This window comes from Vanessa tameamea, chromosome 9 (assembly GCF_037043105.1).
Source record: "Vanessa tameamea isolate UH-Manoa-2023 chromosome 9, ilVanTame1 primary haplotype, whole genome shotgun sequence".
Lineage (NCBI taxonomy): Eukaryota > Metazoa > Arthropoda > Insecta > Lepidoptera > Nymphalidae > Vanessa > Vanessa tameamea.
The window spans coordinates 4,516,540-4,534,902 of record NC_087317.1 but is presented as its reverse complement, the minus strand read 5'-3'; the positions used below and the strand labels follow the sequence as shown (position 1 = coordinate 4,534,902).

The following is an 18,363-nucleotide window of genomic DNA, read 5'->3' as shown; positions in this document are numbered from 1 at the left end:
CATAGATTCAAGTCAATTGTAAAAAATACATTGGTAAAGAAGGCATATTATTTGATACAATATTATATTGATGATAAAAAAGCCTGGAATTAATGCTTGTTGACTTCCAGGCAGGAGACATAACATACATATATAATTGTAATTAACTAACATGCCTGTATTTTTAGATATTGAAAAAGAGTAACTACTGAGTTTCTTGCCGGTTCTTCTCGGTAGAATCTACATTCCGAACCGGTGGTAGCTTTACTTTAAGTTAAATAGTTTGTTAAATGACGATTCAAAAGTGCTTGTAAAAACCTACTTGAATAAAGTTTATTTTAATTTTGATTTTTTGATTAATCATGGTATGTGGGACACCTACGCTTAACACTTGCCAAACGTCATACTATTTTACCAGTTGGCCACTATTTTCGACGTTTTCTTAGCTTTGACAGTACAGACATATAAATAACCAAAGATTTTCTTTATGTACCTACGCATTATTATTGTTGATTTTAACAAAAAGATTTTTAATAAGAATATATCATAGTGAACAAACCAAAAACAATTATGAATCTTTCGTTACTATAGTCGATTTATCAAAAATCTATTCCTTAAAGAACTTCGGTTTCTTGTTTAGTGTTCATTAATTAGGTAGGTATGCAGTTGTATGTTCCTACCTAAGTTGTTTATAACGACACAATAATATAATTATTCATTTTTTTTTATAATAACTACATACTTATACTTCTTAGAATAATATAAAATAAAACTTAATAGCGGTTGGCATGCTTTTTGGAATTGGAATCAGGTGTAATCAGTTTTAGTATGATTATTGCTAATTACAAAATTCACTACATACCCATTATTATAGAATGGAGACTAAAAAAATTCAATATGATTTTTAATATCTTAATGACAAACGTTTTACAAATATATACAGTATACACATTACCGGCTATACCCTGACTCCTCACTTTGCGGTTTGCTATTAAATATCTAATCAATTTCGTCGAAGAAACAATAGGTTTAAACGTTAAGTACTTACCTACTTATAATCTACTTATATAATAGACCTGTTTGGAACTTCATTACAAAAAGACCACCATCATAAATGATTATACAAAAAAACAAACGTACGTCACGTTAAATCATGAGCCGAATAAATTTAAATTATTTTTGTTTTGTAAACTTTAGATTAAATAAATACCTAAATAGAATAAGATACCTCATAATTACCTATTATGTTTTATGATTTTACTTACCCATTTTTAAACTTTATTAAATAGTGGTAATTAAATATGTTCAATTTTGGCTTATTTAAAAATGTAAATAATGGAATGAACATGAACATCGTGTTTACTATTTCAAATTTAAAAAAGAGTAATCAGTAAAAAAGTTGCCGTGTTAGGTGTTTCCAGTCTCTGAAAATTAAGAACATTAAATTTAATTAAAATTAGGTTTTGTTTATAAAAAATAATCCTGACATATTTTTTTTACTCTTTTAGTCGTAATATATAATGTAATCGTAGTATATAACTAATTCACTTTTCATAACTTTCCCTTTTATATGAGGTAGGTAAATAATTTCTTGCTATTTTCTGTATGTTGCCTAAATTGACTGAGAATTACAAGATTAAATTATTTGTGTATAGAGCCACCTGTTGAAATATTTTGAAACCACTTTATGCAAGATGAAACTAGGATCAAATGAAATACATTATTCATTTATTATTTAAAAAACATTTTATGGTATTTTTTATAATGATTAGAAAATAATTGATATATATGTAAACATATTTAATTTCATAAATTTGATAAATCGCCATTTCTTTTATACTTTTTACATAAAAGTCTTCTAGCTGACTTAATTTAGTTTTACAAAACTTGAATGTTGGCCAAATTGAACATGACAAACTTTCGTTCCTGCTCCGTCGTGAATATGTGTTAAAATGACGATAAAGTGTAGTAATTACGATTATAAGTAATAAAAAAAATACTTTACTAAGTATGCAATTGAATCGTTAATCTTTATCAAAAGTTTACTCAACTGTGACAAATTAGTGACTTATGAAATACTCTTACAAGGATTGTTGAGAAAATGTTATTGTGTGCTAAGTTTCATAATGGCGGCCCGTCGCGTCCCCCGCGCCTCCATTTCGATGACAGTCAAATTATGACAATGCCGATACGAGAAATTATAAAAACTGTTTTGATGTTGTAAATTTTAAAGTGATTGTTATTTTGAATTTTTAAAAGGACTAAAAATGAATCCTGATCATCATAATATAAACACGGGTGGTGGCCAACCTCCAGGCAGCTCTGAGGTTCAATATTACTTTTTGTTTTTAGTGAATTCCATCTAATTAGGCAAGGGTTAAATTGCTTTATATGTGATAATTACAGGCTCAAAATCAAAGAGTGCAATCGACGCAGCAACAGCAGCAGGGTCAAGCTAATAACTTGACTCCGACAACATCTGCTACTGATTTGAGAGTAAACTCAGCGGCGGTAAACGTTGCTTTGTCAAGCGTGGCCAAATACTGGGTGTTTACAAATTTATTTCCCGGTCCAATACCGCAGGTTTCCGTATATGGTTTACCCACTGGTGCAAGAATTGAAAATGGGAAGCCTGTACAGGTAAGCAATTTATATATAGCGATAATTTACATTCATTTGAAACATACCATGAACTATTTAATCTGAAGAGTCTTGACAAGTATAAGCAAAACATCTAAAAGATAATATATTTTATTATTGTGCACTAGTACACAATTTTTTTTGTGTACAAATTATTCATCAAAATAATATTTTACTTTAATGTTCTTAAAAGATATGTAGTATTGTATACAATATGTGTTATTTCAAATTTATAATTATTTCAGGATCTTGGGCAGGCTCATGCAAGTCTTCTAAATGGAGATCCTAATATTATATTAGGACATGCAGGACAACAACAAGTTACTGTTTCAGCTGGGGGTCAACAAATTCCCGTATCACAGATTATTGCAAATCAAGCAACACAAGGCCATGGTAAATAATGTAAAAATATTTTAAAAAAAACAATGTTATTTATATAAACAAAAATAATGCATTACAAAGTATTAGCTCATAAACATTCTGCTGCTGGCCTCATCTTCAAGACATACATTACTTATTATTAATTTCTTGTATAAATAATTTTAGGAGCTAAAATATTAATTTAAAAATACTAAATGAAAATAAATTGCAATAACACAATCAACATTGCATTATTATTGTAAAATAAGCTACAAAACCTCTATAACAGTGTAGAAGGCTTTTGTTCAGCTGTGTGAAATATAAAAAAAAATAAGCTAATTACAAGCTTATAAAGCTAACCAATGTCTCAGAGTCACTGGTGGCACACGGTGCGGCGGAGGGCGGCGGCGGGACGCTGTCGGTGGCGGGCGCGCAGACCCAGCAGGTACCCAATAATCGGGTCGAGTTTGTACAACATAACATTGATATGGTAAATCAAGTGGTAACACTCCGTTAATAGCGGGAATGATATATGTCGCTGTCGTGTAGAATTTAGTGTCTCTAGGAATAGGTTAGTACTGCATGTGGACCTGTAGTCCAAAAACTTCATTTTAGAGTCTAGATATTGATACATTTTTCTGTATTCTTCATTAGATACATATCATTTTATAGGAAGTCTTTTCGTTAATATTATTTTGCATGTAGTCTTCTTAAATGTTTAATTACTGCTAATTAAATGTGCATGAATAACAAACATCTTTTTACTAAAATCTTGCATTGATATTCTGTATAAAATATTCTATTTGATATATACTTATACCAGTTTTTTTTTTTTTTTCGTTTTGTAACATGATTGATAAGAGATATCATGCAATTATATCAATTATGGAAACCTTTGTAGTATGTAGATTCTAGACAAGTGTTATTTAATCATGAAAACATATATACATAGCAAACATTCTAAATATAGCTGGTAGAAGACAATATACTTAATAATTTTAATAAATCTTGGAGTCAATCTAGAAAAATATTTATTGATCTTATTTATCGGCTTAATCTATGAAATTGAATTAATTTATTAAATAATTTCAGAAAGTAATAACAAATTGAACAATTCACAGGGTCATCACTCCCAACAACATATAATGCAGCAACAGCTGATGGCTGCCACCCGTCCAGAACATTCAAATCAGCAGGTTTGTGACATATTAAAAATAACAGTACTGATAATAAAAAAAAGCAATAAACATTATATAATATATTTAGCATTAATTTGTTTTATACATAACAACTCTTGCATTGCTCTTGCATATTTGCATTAACAGTCACCTTGAGCCTCGCCTATGACTAATATTTGTCTAGGACATGGGTCTTGTCACTCTACATGCTTCTGATAACTCTAACAAGGGAGGGGAGGGATGTGTGTAGTGTATATTTATTTAACATAAAAAACAAAAAAAAAATTATTTACTTTAAAAATATTAAATAAGCTTTTGTTTTGTAATAATATATTATTTAAATAAATTTGCTAATTGGTTGTACGGCTTTATAAAATCTTATGATATTTATTAAGTCTATTTCAAGCATTGTATGAATGTAAGCAATTGTTTGTTCGATACCCTTTTGTAAACATACATTTCTGTATTCACGCTGCTTTATACAATTATACATCAGGTCAGTGAGGTAAGTGAATGCTTTGTATATTTAAACCTATTATTGTGTTGACATTGAAGAGATGAAGAGACAATGGAATTTCAATGGAACATGTTATATTCACATGTACTTGCTGTTTAAAATTGAACTGCCATTATTTTTAACGATATTAAATTTCGCGTATTTTTATATACCATAAAATTTGGTAATTTGTTAAAATTTATTTTAGCTTGACCAACATTTATGAATGGTATTTTTGACATAACGTAAATGTATTACTTTCGATATAAAAACAGAGCGGTCGCTTTTGTTTCAAAATTAAAAACATGCATACAATGATATTTATTCGCAATGAATAATATTTATATTAGCAAAAAGTTCCTATTCAAAATTAGCAAGAGAAGAACAAAGTATATTTTCTTACAAGGTCGTCTTTAATAACTTGAGACAAGGTTAAACATTGACTAAAATATTTTGTATGTATTTATGTGTGCATATGTTAATTAACCATCCCAAAGCATAGGTACAATTAATAATCATTGTGTCAATTGTTTTTTTAAACAAACTAATATTGTTACAATCTGCTGGTAACAAACTCAAAACAAATTTGTCTTTGGCAGACTTACAACAGTAGGAAATGTTTAGAGTAAGGATGTAATTAAATTTGATAAATTTTAGTTGTACCAAAAAAAGTGATTATATACGATATTTTTAAAATGTACAATTCTTTTCTCTGTTCAAATGTTTTGTATAATTGGTTGCTAGCGACCAATTTCACGGGGGTGTAATGTATTAATATAGAAAAAAAAAGTACGCTTGGCAAATTAATTAAAAAATAATACGTATATTACCATATATTCTGTAAAGTTTACTTATTTACTATTTCATTTGTTCAAAATATTTTATTGTAAATAGGCAGTTATCCGACTTCGTAGCGAACGATTTATTTGTTTTAACGTAATTTTAAAACGGAAATATCAGCATCCGAATTATAGCGTAAAGGAAAATATCCAATGTATAGATCAGTATTGCCTAAATAGATACCCCAGGTCATTACGTTCTTTATTTTTTTTTACCAATCTGTACTAGATAAAAACAGTTACTATTGTACCTAAGAAGATTTATATCCTCTCGGATTTTTCTGTACTCCTTTTTAAGACCTAAAATGTAGAAGTTTTGATGATTTTTCTAAGCGTTTCTATTTTCTAAGGTTTATAACCACTTGTTTTATACTATTAAGTCTAGTTAGGGTTTGTCAGAATGAAGTTAAATTGCTAATTGTTTCAATAACGTGTTTACGTTTAACATACACACACATTACACTTTAATATATATAATGAAGTCCATCTTGAAATTATTTAACTATTATTATGCGACAGTTCTATGTCAATTGGTTTTTTAATTGATAAAAGTAGTATTACTAGTAGTTTTTGTGTTAATTCGACAAGAAAAAAAAAAGAAAAAAACCTTCCCAGTTATTACATCAATATGGCTACGGGTTTATTTATAAAGGATTCATCGGATTCGCTTACTCTTGTGCCGATAGATACGATTGCGATATTTGAAAAAAATATATCGACTCACAGATCCAACTGACGGTGAGCGAGGACGGCATCGTGACGGTGGTGGAGCCGGGCGGCGGCAAGTTGGTGGACAAGGACGAGCTGCACGACGCCATCAAGATGCCCAACGACCACACGCTCACCGTGCACCAGCTGCAGCAGATCGTGGGCCACCACCAGGTACCTCCATCTATATAATATATTTTTTATGGTTTTGTGAATAAGTATATAAATTTAAGTTTAAATACTTAGTTAAATATTATTATGTATCGCTAAAAGAGATAAATTGCCGTCTTTCTTAATGGTTATTCTTGTAAGAATTCACATTCCAAATCAGCGGTAGTTTCATATTTAACTAACCTGACCAGTTTTTAAACGTTTCGAAAGTGTTTGTAATAGCCGACTACTTATAGAGAATTACTCAATAATGTTTTGAATAATGTTGATAACATTCAAGAGCAGTATTGTAATGGAAATAATTATATTTAGGTAATAGACAGTGTGGTCCGAATCGAGCAAGCCACAGGAGAGCCGGCCAATATCCTTGTGACGCAGAATCCGGACGGTACCACCTCCATAGAGACGAGCGCCGCTGACCCGCTCATAGTGAAAGACGAGAAGAACGTCGCCAAGATTGAGTCCACGCAGTTTGCGATACCCGCCGAGATTAAAGATATAAAGGGAATTGATTTAAAGGTGAGATTGCAAAAAGTATTTTGTCGAATTCGATTCTTCGAAGGCATTTTTTAAAGATTTCATGTTTTAATTTCATTAAAATATTTCTTGTGACTGACGATCAGTCAAGTCCAAGTCGATATCATTCAAACAGTCATTTGATTCACGATTGATAGAACTGGATGTATAAATACCAGTCAGAATTTCCTTTTTTTTTTAAATTGAATTCTCGTCATTAGTGTCGCTATAATTATAACTATCAAATAATAATGATAATGCCCTTATACCTTTTCCATTTACATGAATTTCTATTAATTATTCAATATTTTTCAGCTTAAATTTTATTAAATAAATAAATTTTTAGCTGTCTCATTCTTTTCGTTTTTATTGTGTAATAGGTAGACGGGCAAATGGGCTATGGTAAGTGGTCACCACCACCCAACGACATTGGCGCTATAAGAAATATTAATAATTTGTTACATCATCAATGCACCATGGGAGCTAAGATATAACATCCCATGTGCCTGTAGTTACACTCACCTTTTAAACCGTAACACAACACTACTTAACATTGCAATTTGTCGATAGAATATCTAATGAGGTGGTTGTACATACCCAGATGGGCTTCCACAAAGCCCTATCAACAAGTAAATATTCTTATCCTGAGTGATATTTCAGAGTGCTATGGGTATGGAAGGGGCTGTGGTCAAAATATCCACTGGGACAGAACATGATCTTCACGCCATGTACAAAGTTAATGTAGAGGATCTATCACAATTGCTTGCCTATCATGAAGTATTTGGTAAACTAAATTCTGAAGGCCAACAACAAGCAAAGGTAAGCAATTTGTTTTTGTTACTTGTATTTATTTTAATCAAAAAAATAGCATAGCATAGTATTAGATCAATATCATCTAAAATTCACTAAATAAAATTGTATTGATTAATAAGATCATTGTCATAATGAATAGACCAATTTTCACCAACATTTATCAATATCTATGTTACAATGCATGCATGTATTTATTGTAAGATCCCCACCATAATATAATAATGATGAAGAGCTGCAAAGGACAATAGCTTTTTACTTTATCTCACATTAGTAAACATTCGTCACGAGGTGTGTGTGACTAACGACAGTAAATAAAGTTTTATTTCTATACTTCCATCTTTGAGTAAAATGTTCTTCATTAAATATTAAGAGAATTAGCTTGAGAAAATTCACAAAATGTTCAGACTTATTCTGGTATTTACCTATCTATACTATATTTTTGTTTGTATAGAACACCGACACTCTCATATAAGCCAAAATATAATGATATTAAACATAAAGCTCTCAATGTCATTACTTCATACTTGAGTCAAATAATTCAAAAAGTCTACTCCACTTATAGTATTCTTCAGGAGCTCGATGTACTATAGTCTCGGGAACGTATCTGCCATGGATAATTTGGTTACATAATTGAACATAAATATTCGGAACCGAGCACTAAGATCGTGTCGTATGGTGGCAGCAGGGAACAGTAGTTTCTAACGCGAACGCTAACGCTAACGATGTTTGTTCCAGGTGATAAGCGAGGTGGAGGTGGAGGCGGGCACGAGCGCCGCGCTGTCGGAGGCCGAGTCGTCGCCCGGACACCACTCCTGCGACATCTGCGGGAAGATCTTCCAGTTCCGGTACCAGCTCATCGTCCACAGGTTCGCATTCGACTCACGTTAATAATCTATGTATTAATACGGAAACATCTAAATTAATACATAGATTATTTTACTATTTAATGGGCAAGAATAAATTAGAGTTAAATTTTAATCTTTCGAGGTTATGTGCCAGAAGTACGTAAAAAAGTTTGATGGAATTTCTTATTATATGTCCAAATATCAACAAAATACACTGTAGGTACTATTTGAAGTGTTGAATTGGCCAATGTAATACGTTAATTACAAGATTAAAGCTCGTAACATCTTAGTTTTCATAATTGATGATGTTCACTGTGTAAGGAATGTATTATATCATTCTTATAAGGTCAATACCTGTAGGTGAAGCTGATAACTTAGAAGGCTGCCCGGCTTCCAATTAAATAAATGTTTACTACTAGTAATAGTTCTTACTAATTATTATTTGTTATTGTACAGACGATACCACGGTGAGAGCAAACCATTTACGTGTCAAGTATGTGGTTCTGCGTTCGCCAATCCAGTAGAACTTTCGAAACATGGAAAATGTCATTTGGGTAAGCATTAAATAAATTAATATTTTTAAAATGGAAAATAAACAAATATTATATCTATTGTGTAAAAGTAAAATACTTAATATTATGTTGTAAATAATACTGAAGAGAATAAAATTTTAGCAATATATAGACCACTATTTATTCTACCGACGTACAGTATCTGTTGCTATGTGTTTCTTTGCAAGTTGAATGATCATTCTAACAGGCACAAGGGTCTTAACTTAATCCTGTGCTCCCTGCAGTGCATCGATATTGGAAGAAGTTGTTTATACTTTGTATATAAAGATATATTTACAAGATGTTTCAATTAAATTGAATTCCTCACAATAGCTGGTGACCCCGCCGAACGCCAGGCGAAACGATTGGCTCAAGACAAACCGTATGCGTGCTCCACTTGCCATAAAACTTTCGCACGAAAGGAACATCTCGACAATCATGTCAGGAGCCACACCGGAGAGACGCCATACAGGTCTGTATTTACTGTATAGTTATAAAACAATAATTATAGTTTATTGTCTGAAGATTGTTGAGATTTGTATGACTTATTGAATTTTAAAGAAAGTCTTAATTTGATTGAGTTAAGCGTCAATAGCGCAATGGTTTACGGACCGCCTAGCGATGTAAAAAGTCGCAGGATCGATCCTGACCTCTTGGCCTATCGTCATCCCCACTCCTTACACAAGTGATAAGCTTAAAAGGGGCATTACTACAATATAAAAAAAAAAAACGGAATTGTTAATTGAGAATAACAGAATTAAGCTTACATCTTGATTCGGTAATTTTTTTCCTAGGGTTTGGAATAATACGGTCTAGTCTAAACTAACGCGAGTAGTCGTATATTATTTTATAAGGTGGACCTTGACAGGAGTCATATATGTATTAATAAATAATTTAGGGTTGAATACTACTTTTTTTAATAGTAATTTACCTATTTTTCCCCACAAGTTAATTTTGTGTTAGTAGTAACGCCTACTCGTTGACGAAAGTTGCCTAAGTACCGAACCTGTTACTTTCGCATTTTAGAAAATTAAAAAACAAACAGTTTAAGTTTAATGCCTAATGTATGTTTTTGATCAATAATTTTTGTTTATAATAAATGTTCTGAATTCCAACTACTCGTCCAGGTGCCAGTTCTGCGCGAAGACTTTCACGCGCAAGGAGCACATGGTGAACCACGTGCGCAAGCACACGGGCGAGACGCCGCACCGCTGCGAGATCTGTAAGAAGAGCTTCACGCGCAAGGAGCACTTCATGAACCACGTCATGTGGCACACCGGTACGTGCCTTTAATTCCTTTGTTGATTTCTGTTATTACTCTATTCTATTGCATTCCCGGTATTTCTCTAAACCCAGCTTTATTTATTAGACAGTATGCTCCTTTTTCGTGAATATCGTATTTGCTTAACTTCAAATAATAATTTCGTAATGATTGTTACTGACCATTTCTGTTTTACTTAAAACGCTAATCGTCGTCGCATTTATTTTCATTCTTGGGTATAATTATAGTTCTACGTACATAAACAATATTTAATTTCTTATATACCTAAGTGCTTACGTTTTATTATTCGATTAAAACGTGGCACTTAGGTATATAAGAAGGATTAGAATAAAAATCAAACAGACACATTATAGGTTTATTACCTCAACGTGTTATGGTCAAATCGTATGATAGTCATGATGTGAATTTATGTGGCCTTTTGCCGTTTTTATAAAAGCCGTAACACGAATTTCGTGGTATGGATAAATACAGTAATCACAATTTTCGATCTTGCGCGTACATATGTATCTAAATATATATTTCTTAATATTATGTTCTTCAGTTTAAATTATGCATGAATTGAATTAAGCGCAAGATATATAAGAAGAATATCCTTATTTGTCAGGTACTGCAAATTAAACTAGATGCTGATGTATTATTTTCAATTTCTTATTTTCCTTCGTTAAAATGTTTCTTTAATAGTAAAATATAGTAAATGATGTAGTCTTATATCTCTGTTTAGAGAGCATGTTCAATATGTTTTTTCTACTTCCTTGCCTTGTAAAATACCTTTTACAGTATTTCTTTTTTTCTTAAATAAATGTTTTTAGCGTAGTACTTCATTGACTGGTTTAGCGTAATTTTATTTAAAACCGCAATATCAATGTGTAGACAAGTAGTTTGGATTGTCCAAGCCTGCACCAAAACGAAAGGTTAGTACCAGTGGTGCAGAAAGTAAGAGAACAATTTAATGATTCAACTAAATTTGTAAACCGGTCTTCCAAAAATCATATTCATTTCCGTTACTAACAAAACTCCTATTACGTAATTAAATATTTGTCGATACAATATTCTGCAAGTGTTACCGCCGTAACATAGTTGCATCATTGATTGTTAACATATTATTTTCTGCCCCACAAAACTAGGTGAAACGCCGCACCATTGTCAAATTTGCGGCAAGAAGTATACTAGGAAGGAGCATTTAGTGAACCATATGAGATCACATACAAATGACACTCCATTCAGATGTGAACTGTGCGGCAAGTCCTTCACGAGAAAGGAACACTTCACCAATCATATATTGTGGCATACGGGTCAGTATGGATTTTACTAAAACAATTGTCAGCCTGAATCTCTGGACTTCTGGCAATATTTGCTGTCGGAATTTCTTATTGTATTAATTGTTAATCGTTATAATATTTGTTCATGTTTTAAACTTGAATGTATTGATTGCAGGTGAAACTCCACATCGCTGTGACTTCTGTTCCAAGACATTTACGCGCAAAGAACACTTACTTAACCACGTGCGCCAACATACAGGCGAGTCTCCTCATCGGTGCAACTTCTGCGCGAAATCCTTCACACGTCGCGAACATCTTGTTAACCACGTTCGCCAACATACGGGCGAAACTCCATTTCAATGTGGTTATTGTCCTAAAGCGTTCACTCGAAAAGATCACCTTGGTAAGTATGCTAACTCCTTTAAATATAACTATCAATAAGATAAACTACCTTAAAAACGTTTTTATAATTGGAAAGTAATTTAAAACGTAAAAAACTAAAATTGTATGTATGAATGTAAATTTGTAACCATAACAACTTTTTTCAGTGAATCACGTTCGCCAGCACACGGGAGAGTCCCCTCACAAATGTTCCTATTGCACAAAGTCGTTCACGCGTAAGGAACATCTAACCAACCATGTGCGGCAACACACGGGCGAGTCCCCGCATCGGTGTACATACTGCGCGAAGTCCTTTACAAGAAAAGAACATCTAACTAACCATATACGGTGAGATAGATATTTTTATTTTTGATGGTTGTAGATTATATGTAGAGATTTTGTTGGGTACAATGTACGAAAGTTAATATTTAGGTAATCATTTTCATAGCAATTATATATTTGTATACATGCATGCTTAAGTTTTTCTGAAGCGTATATGTACCAAGAATAACAATGCAATGCTGTGCTACAGGTATCTAAACTGTAAAAAATATATAATATTTGCATGATATCAAGTGTGATTCAAACACCAAGGTAAGGTTGTGAACTAATAGTCTCATAGAAATCATATTGTTATTAAATAACGCATATCTAAATGAATCCCAACTGCATTCGTGGGCAGTTCCCTCGCCTTTGCAGTAGCACAGCATTGTGCATTCCGATTTGAGCTCTGTAGAGCTAAACTCATATCCCTTCCCCTCGGACATTATTAGGTTTTATACGAATTAACAATAATAATCAAATCGGAATGTACTTTGTTGTGCAGACAGCATACGGGGGAGACTCCTCACAAGTGCACGTATTGCTTTCGCGCCTTCACGCGGAAGGAACATCTCAACCAACACATCAGACAACATACCGGGGACATGCCACATACCTGTTCATATTGTAACAAGAGTTTCACGAGGAAAGAACATCTTGTCACGCATGTTCGGTACGTACTTAAATTGGAAACGAGTGTAGTAATAGGTTAATCAAAAAATCTGCATTTATCTTATTAAGCATTACACTTACTTATTGCTAAACTAAATTTTACTACAGATATGAAAGAAATACCTCAGTTCTATGAAGTATCAGCGTAAAAAAATCATCGGGATTATATTTATTTATTATCACCAATTATACAAAAATTGTTCATTATTTGAGACAGTCACGAGATGGTCATTTCATTCCCAAAGCACTATTGTCTATCAATTTATTAATATAATGGTTAAATGTTCAATCATCGAATAACCGAACGAATAACTAAAATAAAAAGTCAAAAGTAGTTGCTAACTTCATTTTTGACTTTGACTTTCGTTTATTTCACGTTTAAAAAATTTTATTATGTTTTGCCCGGTTTTTTTTTTTTTATAGTATAGGTGGCAAACGAGCAGGAGGCTCGCCTGATGATTTGTCAAATCTCGTTTGTGGATATAGTGGTATAGTGATTTTATACTTTGCGTTCTTGATTTCGCTTAAGTAATTCGATAATATCGAATTTATATTTCAATAATAGTGTTAAAGAAAATAGTGCTCTAATAATTTAAATACTGCTGAAGTAAAATTCTTTATTAGTCTGCACAAACATACAGTGGAAAATAAGAAGACTGATGCATTCCCTAATAAAGCGGCTTGGAAAAAAATACTTAATTTAACTCTAGTCCATTATCGAGTAGTATAAAGACAAGGAAGTCATTAAGTTTAAGCATTAAGGTATCAAAAAAATTAACAAAAAGAATAAATAAATTCCTCTATGCAACACCAGGAGGATTGTATGGTCTTCAACAGTATCAAAAATGTCCATAATTTCTAATATTACTTTGGAAAAGTAAGAAATAAGTTCCACCTAAATGGCAGTGGATCTAGACATTTATCTGGCTGTTAAAGAGGCAAATTAGATTATTCCTTAGTTAGGGGCGTTATTGACCAAATAGAGCCTACTGACGATTGAAAAATGCAATATTTGGGTATCATTCAAATAAGTATATTTTTATTTAGTAAGAATCATTAAGGATCATAAAGTGCATAAATTATATATATATGTAAAACTCTATTCGTCTAAGAAACCCTTCGTCCGCCTTATCTCGTCAAAACAACTTAGAGATGAATAGTGTTTAACCAAAAAAGATATTAATTATAAACGAAACAAAGTCATTCTAAGCCACTAGTTTATTAACCGTTGTAAACCCTTTTGCGAGAATAATAGGAGCTAGTATATATTACGAAGTATTTCATTTACTATTGCTAGCTTATGTGATAAATTATTAATATATATATATAAATAAAGTATGTCTATATAACAATATGTCATCAATTATGCTATCTTAGATCGGACCAAATATAGAAAACTATTGAATATTTGCTTATTATTTTTCACTCTTTTTATAATATATTTTATTTTCAGCCAACATACTGGGGAGACACCATTTAAGTGCACATATTGTTCAAAGTCTTTTTCACGCAAGGAACATCTCACGAACCATGTGCATCTTCATACAGGAGAGACACCACATAAATGCCCTTTCTGCACCAAGACTTTCTCGAGAAAAGAACATTTGACTAATCATGTTAGGTAAGTGTGGTTACAAGTATAAAAAACTAAGTGACGATTTTTAAATAAGATGTGATTGAAGAAACCTTGTAGTATCAAGTACACTTTTAACATTTTATTGTTTGTTTTCACTGCAAATTGACATTTAATTACAATAGATCATAATAACTACTATGATCTATTTTAATTTGTATATAATATAAATAATATTTTAATAATTTTATAGTTGTAATGTGTGACATAATTTTTTTTAGAATACACACTGGCGAATCGCCTCATCGATGCGAATTTTGTCATAAGACATTCACTCGTAAGGAGCATCTCACGAACCACCTCAAACAGCACACTGGCGACACACCACACACTTGCAAAGTGTGCTCTAAGCCCTTCACAAGAAAGGAACATCTTATGACGCACATGAGGTAGATTCATATATAATAATATAATTAACCTAAAAATACAGTCAAATGCAAAGTAAATTAAAATTGATTACATTATTTTTCTTTTGTTAGATCGCATAGTTGTGGCGAGAGGCCGTACAGTTGCGGTGAATGTGGGAAGTCGTTCCCTTTGAAAGGCAATTTATTATTCCATGAAAGATCGCACAACAAGAGTGCAAACTCGGCAAATAAATCTTTCCGATGTGAAATTTGCTCAAAGGAATTTATGTGCAAAGGTAAAGTATAGTGGTGTATAGAATAATAAAGAGATAGAAGAGATGTAAAAAAGTTCTATAATTAAATTTCGGAAATAATTAATTAAATATACAATATTTTGTTCATACAATTTAAATAAAAACCTCGCAATCACTAAACAAACTATTAAGCTAACAAATTAAAATATAATTACTGTGATGTTACTTCTTTTATTTTAGGTCATCTAGTAACGCACAGACGAACACATACAGATGCAGTGGAAAATGCAGTAAGTACGGAACCAGCAACGGAAGGTGAAGACTGCGGAGATTGTAATAAATGCGAGAAAGATGTTCCAGACAGAACAGAGAGAAAACATGATACAAGGTGATTTAAACTTTTTTGAATAATTGTAAGAGATTTGGTTTAATTGTATTTATCTATTTATAAATGTAATGAAAATTGATTTCATTTAACTCTTTACATAGTGGACTTAGTTGTTCTTCCTCACTAGTCGCCTTGGCTACCGTGTCAATCTTTTTGGTCTGAAAGGCCATACATGAGCTAACTTTTGAGACAATTGTATGAATTACATATTTTAGAAAAATAAGTTATAAATAATGTTTTTATAATTGATTGTAATTAAGTTATGTATATAAAAACCTCACAGGAATTTTGCTTGTAATCCTATTTTCTCTTTATACAAATAAAAAAATTAATGTTTTTTTGGATTCTCAGAGCATCATCAGAGAGTAGAGCCACTGAAACAAATGTGGCACAAAATCAGACTACTAGTTCGGCAGTTATGCAAATAACTAGCCAGGTAATATTTATTAATTTACAAGCTATAACAAGTTATATTGAAACAAAATTGTAATTATTATTTTTCTCTACAGCAAGTCCGAACTGGAACTGCAACCAGTGTAGCAAGTGTGGCAGCTGGGACTTTCACTCACACAACGAATACTCAACACCATACTGGTACGACCATAGCACATCATCCTGTTACTGTGAATTACTAGCATCAACCCACAACTTCGGATTCAGAGACAATATCTGATCCGTTGATCCTGTTTATAGAGAGCTGATAGTCCTCATAGCAGGAATAAACCTGATAATACATTAAGGAAATCACTGTTAATACATTTATACTTGTTCTATTCTTTGTGTTTAATGTTTACTTTGAAGATTTTTTAAGAAATTTAGAACAAAGTGGAATAAAGTACAAAATTTTAAAGATGAAGTTAATATTTTCACTTGTAAATAAATCCAATTGTGAATAATCCTTGTAATTATAAAAATTATAAGACCCTCTAAAAGTAATATAAAATTCAATATGTTTGGAAAATCAATAATATTTTGTGTTTTACCATGGTAATTGTTACATGTATAATTTTTAGACATTATATTAAAAAATATAATGTCTGAGCCCACAAAGAATAGTACAAAAATAACTTGTGAGTGATTACTATTTTTTAAACGGAAGTGAGATAAAACATACTAAATGATATTTTTCAAAAATTGCCTGTAATATTATCGCAGATAATTATATTTTAAACTTGTATTATATGTGTACATTATTGTATAAAGAAATTAAAGCAATACAAGTTAAATAGCTACAAGGTTTGATAAATATTCTAAAAGATAATTTTGCAGTTGTTAATAACTTTATGAACATTAATTTATATTAATAGTATGTTATGAATATCTATTATGTGATTTTAAATAGTGATATTGGTTCTAACTCCTACACATATAATTTCTTAGAATTAAAAGTTTTATTTTAACTAAAATAAATCACCATAGGATTGAAATGAACGAAGGTTACCACAAAAAATATTTTTTGTATTCCTTGTATAAACAATATAAAGGTCTAATAAAACCTTATTGATTAGAACTCTGAGTTAGATTTAAATTGGTGTCATATATAACTAATTAAATAATATATTCATAAAATTATACATTCCTAATTAACAAAATTTCAATCTTGTAAAAAAATGTGTTAAATAAATTTAAAAATGGTGTTATCTGTATTTAATAAAAGCTAAATACATTTTTTACTTATTAGAGATCAATTTCCCTCATTGGATTTAAAGATTGGAATGTAATGACTGTAAATAACTTTATACTATTTTACTTGCAATCCATGTAGGGACCAGAAAGTGTGAAACTTAATTCCTAGAATAAACTTGCACCCTCCCTAATGACACATTAATTTATTTATAAAGATTTATTTTTTTTAACTTTACTACACTAGTGGTTCTATTTTATAGGTTATTCTTTGCCATTTATGTACAGTACAAGCGTGATAAATCAATAGTAAGTTAAGGATTAAAAATGTATAGATGTTACACTGGTGGCAGTATGCTTAGCTTAGTCAACCCACCAGTAAAGAAGTGGTGTTATAATCACTTCCATGATTACTGTAACACAGCTTATTAAAGAAATTAGTTTTTATGTATGTACATGTAAATAGTTAACACTTAGGTCATAGTTATATCCAGTAGTATATCTTAAGGCTATATCATTTATGTTATCTTGCTGAATTGAATGGAAATATAATATTGGGAATTCAACGATTCTGAATCCTCTGGTATTATAAGGTTTTCTTTTTAAATGTGTAAATCATTGGGAAAGTCATATCATATTTATGGTAGTATCTCTTTGATGTTACACTTATGTTTTTTAGAACCTATCCTTATTTAGATACAATATTATATATTATATTAAAATCTTAAATTATGTTCAGTAATTTGATATGAATGAGATTAAACTGTAAAAGAATTACCTGTTTTTTATTTATATTTTGTATTATTTTGAAGGAAACAAATTAGGATCCTATTCAAAACTCGATCGAAATATCTATCTCTCGATTACTAGTGATTCCACGATAACTAGCTAAATAATTACTTAATATTAGGTGTTACCTATTAAATTCATTGGCAATGAATAAAACTTTACCTAAAGCATGTACATAAGAAATACCTAAGCTATTTATTTCTATTAAATTAACAATTTCATAAAAAAACTGAAATTACGAAATCTTCGTACTTCGTACTACCTTAAAATGCGAGCCTGTCGCTGAAAAGCGACTACAGCGTCAGGTTGGAGCATATA

At 31.3% G+C, this 18,363-nt stretch overlaps 1 protein-coding gene across 4 annotated transcripts; it reads left to right on the top strand.

The window, feature by feature from the left end:
- The first annotated feature begins 1,881 nt into the window (after positions 1-1,881).
- Positions 1,882-18,030, top strand: LOC113394945 (zinc finger protein 420-like). 4 transcript variants are annotated; one of them, XM_026632429.2, is made up of 22 exons: positions 1,882-2,306; positions 2,386-2,619; positions 2,865-3,012; positions 3,351-3,424; positions 4,101-4,175; positions 6,219-6,374; positions 6,684-6,890; positions 7,548-7,706; positions 8,436-8,566; positions 9,002-9,099; positions 9,430-9,568; positions 10,224-10,375; positions 11,503-11,670; positions 11,813-12,040; positions 12,186-12,366; positions 12,845-13,012; positions 14,465-14,632; positions 14,866-15,033; positions 15,124-15,287; positions 15,486-15,633; positions 15,985-16,069; positions 16,143-18,030. In XM_026632429.2, the coding sequence occupies exons 1-22, from the start codon at positions 2,247-2,249 to the stop codon at positions 16,266-16,268; spliced, it is 3,237 nt and encodes a 1,078-aa protein (XP_026488214.1). In that variant the 5' UTR covers positions 1,882-2,246; the 3' UTR covers positions 16,269-18,030. The 4 variants fall into 4 exon arrangements, with proteins under 4 accessions (XP_026488214.1, XP_026488213.1, XP_026488217.1 ...); XM_026632428.2 differs by having other exon boundaries at positions 3,351-3,469; XM_026632432.2 differs by lacking the exon at positions 11,503-11,670 and having other exon boundaries at positions 3,351-3,469.
- The last annotated feature ends 333 nt before the right edge of the window (positions 18,031-18,363 follow it).

Bases quoted from the DNA above. Each gene is read 5' to 3' on its own strand.
- LOC113394945 (XM_026632428.2), top strand. From the start codon at position 2,247: ATGAATCCTGATCATCATAATATAAACACGGGTGGTGGCCAACCTCCA. The intron at 2,307-2,385 runs GTTCAATATTAC...TGATAATTACAG, and splicing joins AACCTCCAGGCAGCTCTGAG to GCTCAAAATCAAAGAGTGCA. The intron at 3,013-3,350 runs GTAAATAATGTA...CCAATGTCTCAG, and splicing joins TCAAGCAACACAAGGCCATG to AGTCACTGGTGGCACACGGT.